The sequence below is a fragment of the Lithobates pipiens genome, unplaced genomic scaffold (genome assembly GCF_037356315.1).
Source record: "Lithobates pipiens isolate NorthernLeopardFrog02 unplaced genomic scaffold, aLitPip1_a1.2 Scaffold_16, whole genome shotgun sequence".
Lineage (NCBI taxonomy): Eukaryota > Metazoa > Chordata > Amphibia > Anura > Ranidae > Lithobates > Lithobates pipiens.
The window spans coordinates 460,211,465-460,224,609 of record NW_027507748.1 but is presented as its reverse complement, the minus strand read 5'-3'; the positions used below and the strand labels follow the sequence as shown (position 1 = coordinate 460,224,609).

Genomic DNA, 13,145 nt, shown 5'->3' with positions numbered 1-13,145 from the left:
GAAATGGATTTTACGGTAAGTCAAAAATCCCATTATTTGTAAATACATTTTTCTTGGCTCTGTAAATTACAGTTCAAAGTCTAATCCATAAAACGTATAGGTTCAAGCCCATTCTTCCACAAAGCATCTCGTTATACTGTTCTTTCCTCCTATGTTCTAAAATTGTTTATTACAGAGCAGCTAGAATAGAATTCTGATGCTTTCTAACATTTTGTTTGTGCTTGTAGATTTCCCTAAAAGAAGTCTTTGCCTGATAATTCAGTGTTTGATGCAATCTCGTTTATCTGAGGATTGTGACTTAAGCAGAGTTCTTTAAAAAAAATATTAAAACAAGTGTGCATCCCTTATCCACAAAATCAATGGTCAGTGGTTTTAGTGAACTTAAGTAATCCAATGACGTGAATCAATATGTAACATTAATCACAATACATGCAAATATATTAACATTTATAAGAAAATTCATAAAAATCAGTCCAAAAAGAAGTCCAATCTAAAAGTGAAAATCCAAGTGACTGGTGCCCAAATAAACGACACAACCCGAAAGTGCTCAAAGAGGTGCCATCCCCACACGTAATCACATCTCTTACCAGAAATATATGATCTTAAATTATAGAGATCTACGTTGCTCCAAAGCTACTTTGCTCCACTGATTCTCTAGAGGTTTCGGCAACTTGGGAAAAAAATCCCTTCACTCCCGGTCTCAATACTGTTGTTACCCCAGGTAATCGGCTGGCTTTACATGAGGCATACAGATGCTGAATCTCAGTTAACCACTTGAGGACCGCCTCACGCCGATATATGTCGGCAGAATGGCATGGCTGGGCACAAGCACGTACAGGTACCTTTTAAGTGCCCAGCCGTGGGTCGCACTCGCGACCCGGTCCTGAGCTTCGTGACCGCGGGACCTGCGGACCCGATCGCTGCTGGTGTCCCGCGATCGGGGTAACAGACTCGAAGAACCGGAAGAGGTAAGTGTAAACAAACCTCTCCTCGTGCTTCCTAGTGAGCCTGTCGCTGATGGTCTGTTCCCTGTCATAGGGAAAGACAATCGGTGATGTCACATGCCAAGCCACGCCTCCCCTACAGTAAAAAAAAAACACACACACACACACACACACACACACACTTAACCCCCTACACTGCCCCCTCGTGGTTAACCCCTTCACTGCCAGTGACATTTTTACAGTAATCAGTGCATTTTTAATCACACTGATCACTGTATTAATGCCAATGGCCCCAAAAATGTGTCAAAATTGTCCGACGTGTCCGCCATAATGTCGCAGTCACAATAAAAATCGCTGATCGCCGCCATTATTAGTAAAAAAAAAAAGATTAATAAAAATGCCATAAAACTATCCCTTATTTTGTAGACGCTATAACTTTTGCGCAAACCAAATGCTTATTGCGATTTTTTTTTTTTAACAAAAATATGTAGAAGAATACGTATCGGCCTAAACTGAGGAAAAATGCTTTTTTATATATTTTTGGGGGATCTTTATTATAGCAAAAAGTAAAAAATATTGCATTTTTTTCAAAATTGTGGCTCTATTTTTGTTTATAGCGCAAAAAATAAAAACTGCAGAGGTGCCACCAAAAGAAAGCTCTATTTGTGGGGATAAAAAGGACTCCAATTTTGTTTGGGAGCCATGTCGCACGACCGTGCAATTGTCAGTTAAAGCGACGCAGTGCCGAATCGCAAAAAGGGGCCTGGTCCTTTAGTTGCAAAATGGTCCGGGGCTTAAGTGGTTAAGCAGCAACCGTCACTCGCAGTTCTCCTTAGCCAACAGCAGCAGATACTACTTCAATGCAGCAGTGCTCTTACAGGTTTACAGGGCCACTTAACTGAGATTCAGCATCTGTACGCCTCATGTAAACCCAGGCCTTTCCCTGGGTTAACAATATTGAGTGTGAAGAGATTTTTTCCAAACTGTCAAAACCTCTGGAGAACCAGTGGGGGCTAGTGCTTCGGAGCAAAGTAGATCTCCATAATTTGAGATCATATATTTCTGGTAAGAGGCATGATTACATGTGGGGATCGCACCTTTTTTGAGAACTTTCACATTGTATCATTTATTTGGGAACCAAACAATCACTTGGATTTTTACTTTAAGATTGGACTTCTCATCTTTGGACTGATTTTTATGTTTTTTTTTATTAGTTTTTTTTTTTTATTTTTTATAAATGGTTATATACTGATTCACTTCATTGGATTATTTATGTTCACTGAAACCATTGAGCATTGACTGATTGTGGATAAGAGATGCGTACTTGTTTTCTTCTTTTTGTGTATGAGTCCGGTTTTTAGACTTGCACAAGTTGCAGTAATCTTATATTTATATTTCTTTTATTGCGTTAAGCACAGGGTTGCATTTGGTATATGTTAAGCAGATTTCTTGTTTGGGATTTGTTTTGCATATAAGTATGTAGGAAACCCATATTGATGAAGTCTAAAGCTTTACTTTTTGTGCAGGGTGTGAATGATCACATGAAGCTGGACTGATACAGTGGTTAGGATGGTGGCCGTGACAGTATTTTAGTTTTGTTTAAAAAAAAAAAAAGTAAAAAAAAAAAGTAAAACAATATTTTGAACATGTAATGAAAACAATTCTGATCACTTTAAGCAAGTAATTGGGTGACAGAACTTTTCATTAGTTAATGCTTTTCCCAGAGGTTGGACATGTTGCTCAGTATTTTAATTTTACATTTTTTTTAGTAACGTTAAAGTGATTTGTAAAAGATCACCTTGTGAAAAATGATAGGCAAAACATTTGTGTATAGATAGATATTATAAAAAAAAATCACACAAAGGAAGTGATACAAAGAGAGCCCTATACACAATGAATTGTGATACCTGTTTTTGTATGCTTTCCACATATCAAGTTAAGTAATGACATATTTACCTGCTGCCTAATAGACTCTATTCACTTTTTAGATGCCATTATAAAGACATAATCAGTGTTGTTCACGTAACCTGTCAGTGGTCATAAAGGCTTCTCTGCCTTTTGGCTAAGATCAAGTGCAGTATCTGTTCTTATCAGTTGCCAGAGGAGGCACTGGGCTAATCCCATAGGGGGAGGGCTATACAAAGCCAATGACGTAATTGTGCCTGGAAGGGTGGTTTCAGCAGGGACCGACAGATACAGGGGGCTGACCAATGGTTGCGCCTGAAGCCGCCTGGAAGGGTGCACCTGGTGAGGATGGGTCCTGCACTGGGTCTGACCAGAGGGTTGGGTCCCTGGCCTTCTGGCCTGGATTGGTCTAATTCTAGCTCTGGCCAGTTTTTTTTGGGGAGAGAACCCCAGCTCCTCCTTAACGGGGGGGAGCGGTTAGTATCTCCTGAAAGTAATTAGGTAGGAGTGATGGGAGCGACGCTTGAGCCTTCTGGTTAAGGGCTCTCCCTAACCTCTCAGATCTTCAGGCCTTCCTGGCTGGGGTGGAGGCTGCGCTGGCCTGGGCTCTTGGTAAGGGTTGTGATGAAAAGCCTGTTGTGAATGTGCCCCTGAAGTGGCAGTTCAGGGGTGCCAGACAATGTGAGGGTTTTTTTTTTTGGTTCGCCCTCTCTCATGGGGTCTCCCTTTGGGGGGAGTCCCACCGAGTACTTGGGTGGGTCTGTTTCGGCAGACCTTCCAGAGAAGGGGGGTCCGGCTAGTTTTGGCCAGATGGACCCAAATGAAGTACCTCAGTTCTCGTCTGGAGCCTAACGCCCCGGGGAATCAGGGTAAGGTCCTAGGGAGGACCAGTGTAACACCCGTTGCACATTTTGTGAGACCTCAAAAAGGGGGCTCCTAGATCCCGGCTCCCCACCCTGCGTGTAATAGTATCTGGTACATTGTACCCCATCCATTCATGTAAAAAATAAAACATCGCACACGTTGTTTAAAGTAATTTATTAGGCAGCTCGGGGGTCTCTTCCGACTTCTTCTCCCCTCTCCGGATCTTCTGCCTCCTCTGCTGATGTCTTCTAGCCCTCTCCGGTTCTTCTCCCTCTGTCCCCTGTCTTCTGCCGGGTCTTCTCCACTATCTTCTCGCTTTTTTGCTGGCTCTTCTCTGTTCCCTGTTTTTCTTCCAACGTTGACTCGGCTCTCTCTCCCGGGTGCACAGTTTGCCACTACTTATATTGACATGGGGAGGGGCCACTGGAGGCCCACCCTTATGACGTCACCGCCCATCATGCCCCAGTCAGTGACGTCACAAGGGGCAGGGCCTCTGGATGACGTCACATGGTGACCCCGCCCATGCCAATATAAGTAGTGACACAATGCGCACCCTGCATTAATGTGGGAGAGAGATTCGAGTCAACATCGAAAAAGAACAGAGGGAGAAGACCCAGCAGAGGCAGAAGACAGTGGACAGAGGGAGAAGAACCGGAGAGGGCTAGAAGACATCAGTGGAGAGCTGAGAAGGGAGAAGAAGACAGAAGACATCAGCGGAGGAGGCAGAAGAGCCGGGGATGGGGAGAAGAATTTGTAAGAGACCCTTGAGCTGCCTAATAAATGACTTTAAAAATGTGTACTTTGTTTTATTTTTGACTTTTTTTTAAGTGAATTGGTAAGGGTACAATGTATCCGATATTCATTCACATAGGGTGGGGGTCCAGGATCTTGAAGCCCCCTTGTTAAAGGGTGCTTCCAGATTCTGATAAGTCCCTCACCCGCAGACTCTGACAACCAACGGCCAGGGTTGTCAGGTAGAGGGCCTTGTCCTCATCAACATTGGGATGGGGGGCGCAGAGACCCACCCCCCATATTAAGGGCATGCAGCCTGGTATGGTTGGGGGGGACGCTCACTTGTCCCCACCCCCTTTCCTGACCTGCCGGTTCCCCTTAAAATCCATGCCAGACTGAAAGGGGCAGAACCCATGCTGGGGTTTTTTTGGGCGTGCAGTTCCCATTCATGCTCATCAGAGCACAAGTCGCACGCCAAAGTTGGATCAGTTAATACGGCGATCTGACTTTGATCCAACTTCAGTGATATTCAATGGGCTGAAGTAGAGTTGAAGTCGAGCCAAAGTAGTGCAGGGACTACTTTGAAGTCAACACGACTTGAAGTCGTACTAATATGAATGGTTGTCATTGGAAATCATGGAGAACATCTTGTCATGCAACTTTGCAGTCCCAAATCATGGGACAAGTCATACAAGTGTGAAAGGGGCCTAAGGCAAAGTGCAAACCTCCAGCATATTGTGCCTGAGTGGAGAAGACTGGGGTTTGTTTACTCCAGGTTTTGTAAACCCAGATTGGGGCCTGGAGCTTCAAAGCATGTTGGGTGGGACAATGGCTTTCATTTTGTGTCCAGGTTTTACTGAAGACCTGCAGGGTGTGCAGATGCGCATACTCCTTATAAGCAAGGAGCTGGCCTTAACTCAGGTCCCCTTCAGGAAAAAGTTGTGTTGTGTTCCAGTTAGGAGGGACTTGTGTTCCTGCCAGGAGACAGAGGTGCTCTTCTCGAGAGGCTCCACTCCATGTTGGATTTCTTGTCCATCAGACTCAGAGTTGAGGTGGCTATGTAAGCTTGGGAGACTGAGAGAGTCAAGAAGTTTGGGAAAACCGAGATATCTAGATGAATCAAGAGAATCTGTCTCGGATGAGTGAAAGAGCCCGGGGTATCAGAAGAACCCCCTATTGAAAGGCCAGGAGTAGGCCCATACAACAGCAAGCTGTGGCTAAAGGCTGAATGAACCAGGAGTGAGTTCAGAGACACAGGTGTCGCTGGAGAGCTGGTGGGATAGTCTGTAGGACTGAGTATAAGAGCAGTGGTGCTGCAGCGTGGGGAAAAGAGGGGTAAAGCAGTTAGAAATTTAGGATACTAAAGTATACTAATATGAGCAGTAAGGGTGGAGGGAACATATGGGGTGAGAAAAGTAGAATTTATTTATTTTTTTGAGTGGAAATGCAGTCTGACCGGATTTTTATTTTTTTTGTTCTTTCTGCTTTCATTTAACATAAGCTGATCTAAATTTATAGGGAGATGGGGCTAGGGAGTAGTCATTAATTAGGGACTGATTGGAGTGGAATAGTACAAACCAGCCCCAAATACAGTCTACAGTCACAAAGGTAATCTGCGCTTGGATTTCTAGTGACAGAAGGTACCAGTAATTCTTATTGCAGAAATATAAACAAGTTTAACAGTTGTTTGGGAACAGTTACCATGAAGCATTTGATAGCAAGGTGTCATTTTTTCCTTCATTCACACTATGGAGATTAACATGAATATTCAAAAGCAGCTGCAGTTGCTTATGAAGGAACAGAGAAATGACGATAGTAAAGTGATAAGAGCTTTGTTAAACTGCTTGAGATACAGTATCTCACAAAAGTGAGTACACCCCTCACATTTTTGTAAATATTTTATTATATCTTTTCATGTGACAACACTGAAGAAATTACACTTTGCTACAATATAAAGTAGTGAGTGTACAGCTTGTATAACAGTGTAAATTTGCTGTCCCCTCAAAATAACTCAACACACAGCCATTAATGTTTAAACTGCTGGCAACAAAAGGGAGTATACTCCTAAGTGAAAATGTCCAAATTAGGCCCAAAGTTTCAATATTTTGTGTGGCCACCATTATTTTCCAGCACTGCCTTAACCCACTTGGGCATGGAGTTCACCAGAGCTTCATAGGTTGCCATTGGAGTCCTCTTCCACTCCTCGACGACATTATGAAGCTGGTGGATGTTGGTGACCTTGCACTCCTTTTTCCTGTTGTCTTATGCAGGGTATGGGCTGCCAGCCATTTTCTAGAAGGTTCGGTGGCCGTTTTCTTGGTGAGTTCTGTGCTAAGGACGGCCGGCAGTCATTTTCTTGTAGCCTCAGCGCGTTTTTACCTCTAGTGCTGGGTCTGTGTACCTCAGAACAGCATGGTTTTCACTCTGAGCACTTTGTAACTGAAACAGGGGGGAGCGGTCAGTCTGTGAGCAGCTAGGAGGGTGGGATTTGTGTACCTTGCCTGAAGTCCCTAAGTTGTGGCAGGCGAGTGAGGGTCAGCATGGCATCAGAAGCTGGAGCTTCTTCCCCAGACATCCCTGCTATTGCAACCGGCTCACCTGCAAAAATTGCGGTGCCTAGGGACGCTTTGTCGGCGGTCTTGGAGACCTTTGTTGCCAGGGTGGAAGCGGCGTGCAACAGCACCCCTAAGATTTATGACCGGTCCACTTACAGGGAACCTCTGCACATTAAAAAGGGTGTCCACATTTTAAAAAGATTTTCAAATAGATTTTTGAGAGAGGCCGTTAATTCCATAAGTTGCATATTGGAAACTCTGTGTTCTATAGTTGGTTGCCAAATTATTTTAAATGCGATTTTCAACTGTAAGGAAAATATCCTACATGTGACATAAATGTACAATGACTGACTATTGGTCCAGGATTGTCCAGCCCAGCAAATTCAACCCAAGAGCTGACTGTTTTGATGCTAAAAGAACCCTAAAATTTTATTGTGGTGTGTTCAGGTAACTCTTGCGGTCAATGTGTATGCCTCTACATTCAGAAATAGATTACACCAATTCAACCTGCATAAGAGGTGTACCAGGAAAAAGCCTTTGCTGTCCAAATAACATTCAAGCAAGATTCCAGTTTACTATTGAACATATTGGCAAAGACCAGACCTTCTGTAAAAAATGTGCTGAATATTGACCAGTCAGAGATGGAGGCAATGGCAGACCTGTTTTCTGCAAACCAAAGTGCATTTCAGGAGAAGAACCTCATAACAACTGTGAAGCATTGAGGGGCAAATGTTATGTTTAGGGGTTGCTTTGCTGCTTTAGGGCTTGGGCAGCACACAGATGTCAAGTCAGCAATACATTCTACATCATATCAGAGTGTGGTAAATATAAATGTGAGGCCATCTGCCCAATCTGATCCTGATAATGATCCAAAGCACACTAGCAATTCTATCAGGGAATAGTTTGAGAAGAATAGAGGGTTATGGACTGCCCTAGACAAAGCCCTGTTTTGGTTCCCATTGAGGTTTTGTTTTGTAGGGGGATTTTCGAAAAATTGTGAGTTAATGCAAGGAATGCAACAAACCTCCTTCAAAAGGATTTTGCTTGGAGGAGTGGTTCTAATTTGAAACACCAGATACAAATTTTAAGGTTTTGAAGTGGTGGTACAGTCTGCATATGACACATTTTTGCATTTTATTTTGATCACAAAAATTACTTTTTGTATATTACAAAAGTATATTGCCTTTTATTTGTAGGAACAATTTGAATCACAATTTAATATTTGCCTGTTTTAAATAAGTCACAGTTTACTTGGGTGTACTTTATTGGTGTGTTTTTTTAAATTTATATATAAAGGGGTCTTTAAGCCCTAAAGGGGTTTTTAAACCCTAAAGGGGTCTTTAGGTCCTACATGATAGCCATTGATAGTATTACATGTTGCCTAGCTGGATGTTAGTGCAAAGATTAGTATTGTTTTGCAGTGCATAGTGACCCATTTTCTGTTTTCCTTCATTATGCACTTGGGAGGGTTGATGTGCTTTTTGTTTGTTTGAAAGACCGCCATCTGGCTTGACCTTGTAATTACATGAGACAGCAGATAGTATGTGAGCTATGATTCCATCTGGCATGTTGTGTTGGCTGCATTACCCAGTGACAGTGGGATGAGGAGACAGTTCTGCATTGTTAATTGCTACTTAAGATGGATATTCTTGCCTCGAATGTTATAGCTTGTTAGGCACAACTGTATTTTTGTATGCATTTTTAAGCTGACTTATTTTTTTTAATCCACTTTATTGTGACGCCACTGCAGAGCTTTTTGTACATTCAAAAAAAAAGTTGGGACGCAGTGTAAATTCTACATAAAAACAGAATGCAATGATTTGCAAATCTCAAATTTTATTCACAATAGAAAATGGAAAACATATCAAATGTTTAATGTGCCCTTTTTACTAATTCATTCACAGGATACAAAGCTGCCTATGAATGCCTAAGCACCACTTAGACCGACTCTCCTTTTGCTCTGGGTGTGAGACTGAAAGTCTGTCTCACAGTAGGAACCCAGCACTGTGTATTAGTATGTAGTGGAAGCTACCCACAGTGCTTAGAGCCAGTGCAGCACTAATGCCTAGTACACACAATGAGGAAAGTGGAGCACAAAAAAAAATAGCGCCTTTTAAGCAATGGTACAATAATCTGATTGTTAGTACGCCGCTTTTGAGAGCTGATCACAACCTTTCATGCAAAATTATCGAAAGGACAAAAACGCAAATTTTTTTTCTCGTACGACACCAGAACTAAAGATTTTCGTTTAATCAGTACATGATTGGGCTGGAAAAAAATCAAAAGACCATGTATGCTCGGAAATTAAATGATTCATTACAGCACAACACATCACTTCTCAAGTTATATTCTGTCATACAAGCATTTTTCGTGACTTTAGTAACCTATTGGTTTTCGATTTGAGACTAACATGCAAAAAAAAAAAGAAAAACGGACACACATTCTCATTATGTGTATGAGGCTTTAGTTTAAAGCGGTTGTATACCAGCATATCTAAAAAAAAAAAAAACCAAAAACTAGCATACTAGCTCATTATGAAATACTTACCTTAGATCGAAGCCCCCATATCGCAGCCTGGTCCACGCCGAGGGAGCTGAAGTCTTGTCCTCTGCGTTTCTTCGGCTTCAGAAGTCTTCTTCCCGGCAAGGTGCGTTTGCCAGACCTTCAGCCGGGCATTCAGAGCGCATGTGCTGCTGATGTCAGCGGCTGCATGCAAAGGGAATCTATATCTCCTAAACTCTGTCAGCGGCCAAATAGTGCCGCTAAAACTACGGTAAAGTGGAGATAAAAGTAGCGCCGCTTTATCGCTGATGCCCGGGGCGGCTCGGTGTAAAAGGGCTCTTAGTTACAATATGACTTGTCACAATTGTATAAACTATATATTTTCTTTGCTATTTTTTTTTTCTCCACAAAAGTAGAGTTACCCTTTTTAAATGTTTAGATATTTCTAACCTACTCCTATTAATCTGAATGAGCTTGAACTTTGAAAACCTACATATATATATTTTTTTTTTTTTTCTACAATCCCACACATGTACTTCTGTGAGCCTTCTGAACTATATCATATCTGTTTGAAGGCAGTAAGGTACTATGGGATATAAAAGTTCTTAGAAATCTGAAGTAAACTAAGGTATGAGCGAAGCATGCAGGTAATCCAGACAGTTGTGAAAAGAGATGATTAGCAGACAGGCAGCAATTGCAACACGAAAGGAGATTTTTAGACTAAGCAGAACTATGATTTTCATTGGTATTACAATAATGATATCAAACAAAATACTGCCGTCTTTCCCATTCTATTGTATTGATTCTATTCTCTGTTCCACAGAGAAACCAGTATCACCCAAGTCTACAACACTGAAAAGCCCACCAAAAGGGTTTGAAACGTCTGCAATCAACAAAAGTTACTACAATGTGGTAAGTACTAGTACATGTCATGTTTAACCACTTGAGGACCAGAAAGATTACCCAAACAAAATGTATGTCCTTTTTTTCCGCATAAATAGCTTTCTTTTGGTGGTATTTGCTCACCTTTTTTTTTTCTTTTTTTTTTGCACTTCAAACAAAAAAAAAAAAAAAAGACCGACAATTTTGAAAAAAATAAATACAATTTTTTTCATCAATTTAGGCCGATATGTATTCTGCAAATTTTTGGTAAAAAAAAAAAATCGCAATAAGTGTATATTGATTGGTTTGCGCAAAGTTTATAGTGTCTACAAAATAGGGGCTAGATTTATGGCATTTTTATAATTTATTTTATATATATATATATATATATATATATATATATATATATATATATATATATATATATATATATATATATATATATATATATATATATATATATATATATATATTTTTTTTTACTAGTAATAGTGGAGATCAGCGAGTTTTAGTGGGATTGCGGCAGACAGATCGGACACTTGACACTTTTTTGGGACCATTGTAATTTATACAGCGATCAGAGCTATAAAAATGCACTGATTACTGTAGAAATGTGACTGGCAGGGAAGGGGGTTAACATTTTTTGGGACCAGTGACATATATACAGCGTTCAGAGCTAAAAATTGTTTTTGCCCTCCAGATGAAGCCACGGTGGCATAATGCATAGAGGTAGAGCCTGGCAGTGAGAAGCATGAGACCTGTTGGATTTTAAATGTTATATGCTGTTTTTTGTTTTGTTTTTTAAATACATGTGAGTGTAATAGATGAAGCTGGGTGGGTGAGGCTTATTCCATTTAACACCTGGTACTGCACTATTAGGCCGCGTACACACGGGCGGACTGTTCGCCCAACTTTGTCCGTCAAACAGTTTCGGCAAACAGTCCGCTCAAAATTAGCATGGACGGACATGGCCACACACGACGAACGAACAGTTTGCTGAAACCGTGCGCGATGACGTGAACGGCACGTACGACGGGACGAAAAATACGACGTCCTATACACTGCATTATAACTTTCGGCGTGAAAATCCTTTCTGAGCATGCGCGCAACTTTGTTTGACGAACAAGCCTACACACGAGCGGACTGTTCGCTGAAACAAGGTTTCAGCGGACAGTTTTACGGAATTTCCGAAAAACCTTGTTCGTCAAACTGTCCGCTGAAAGCCCACACACGAGCGGACTGTCCGCCCAAACACTGTTCAGCGGACAAAGTTGGGCGAACGGTCCGCCCGTGTGTACGCGGCCTTAGAGGCACTTTATATTTTTGCATGTCAGCCTGGTGTTGCTGGTGATCATCACGGAGGCAACCATTAAAGGAGAAATATACAAGGTGCAAAGCGTGTTTGATCCCTGCAGGACTTTGGTGGGAACCATTAAAGATCAGTGTGGAGCTTTTTTCATGATGGGAATTATCATTAGTTGTGAGCAGGTTTGACCCTTTCAGGGTCTAGGAAGGAGCACATGCGTTTATTACACAATAGTATTGGTTTTATTTACATTTTTTACTTGAAGCACTTTTTTCCCAGTGTAATTTGAAAACCCATTCTGTAGTAAGATTTTTTTGTTTCAATCAACTTTTTTATACATTACTGTTGGATTGTATATTTATTTAGCACATGTATTTATTGCACGTTATTGTATTTATGTATTATTTGTCAGATTTCAGCACCGCTATCATGTTTTTTAGATTCATTGTTTTGTCATAACATCCTGGTGACAGCAGCAGCTAGTTTTATTGCACATATATGTCACACAGTTTCTGTGTTTATTTGTACTTTTATATTCACACACCACTAGGTGGCAGCGCTCAACTACCACATATCCAGAGCTAAAAATAACCACTGATTACTGTATAACTGTCACTGGCAGGGAAAGGGTTAACACTAGGGGGCTATCAAGGTGTTAAGTGTTCCCTAGGGAGGTGTGGGGGTAGTGTAGTGACTGGAGGAGGAGACAGATCGCTGTTCCTAATCACTAGGAACAGCAGATCTGTCTCTCCTCCCCTGACAGAATGGAGATCTGTCTGTTTACCTTGACCAATCCCCGTTCTGTCGCACACACTCCCTAGAGGTCTAAAGCGGCCGACATTCAATGACGGAGATTCGATCATGAGAGCCAATCTGCCACAGTACAAACTGCAGCAGCTGGTCCTTAAGTGGTTAACTCGTACTGTTCGCTTTGGAGTTATAACTGCTGTACACTGTGATTAGCAACAACTCAGTTTCTAGCAATCTGCCAACCACCTCCTGGTTGTGTTTAAAAGCTAATACACCAGGAGCCCATTTGCTGCTATTCTCAGCCTTGAACCAAAAAGTCGTCATGGTTTAAGACTAATGAGTGAGCAATGAAAACCTGCATTATATAGCAATGGGCAAATACTTTTACCATTTCACATTAAAAATAAATGCCTGTTAGGCCTCATTCATGCCATGGGCAGAGACATGAGTTTTTCTGCACACATTCTGCAAGGGCACAAAGAAAACAGATGTTCTTTATGTGCCCTGTTCACACCACAACACTAATATCACATGCAGAAAAGAGTGACAATTTTGAAAAAAACACAATATTTTGTACTTTTTGATAAAATATCCCCAATTTTTTTTAAAAAAAAGCTAATCTTTTTCTCAGTTTAGGCTGTTATGTATTCTACATATTTTTGGTAATAAAAATTCTCAATAAGCGTATATTGATTGGTTTGCACC

General features: G+C 41.4%; 1 protein-coding gene and 1 pseudogene across 1 annotated transcript in view; both read left to right on the top strand.

Moving 5' to 3' along the window:
- ARHGEF7 (Rho guanine nucleotide exchange factor 7) overlaps positions 1–13,145 on the top strand; it is a 217,660-nt gene that overhangs the window by 75,297 nt on the left and 129,218 nt on the right. Inside the window, 1 exon segment of the mRNA XM_077482884.1 lies at positions 10,326–10,414. Coding sequence (XP_077339010.1) covers positions 10,326–10,414 — 89 coding nt within the window.
- Positions 2,987–3,093, top strand: LOC143986392 (U2 spliceosomal RNA; annotated as a pseudogene).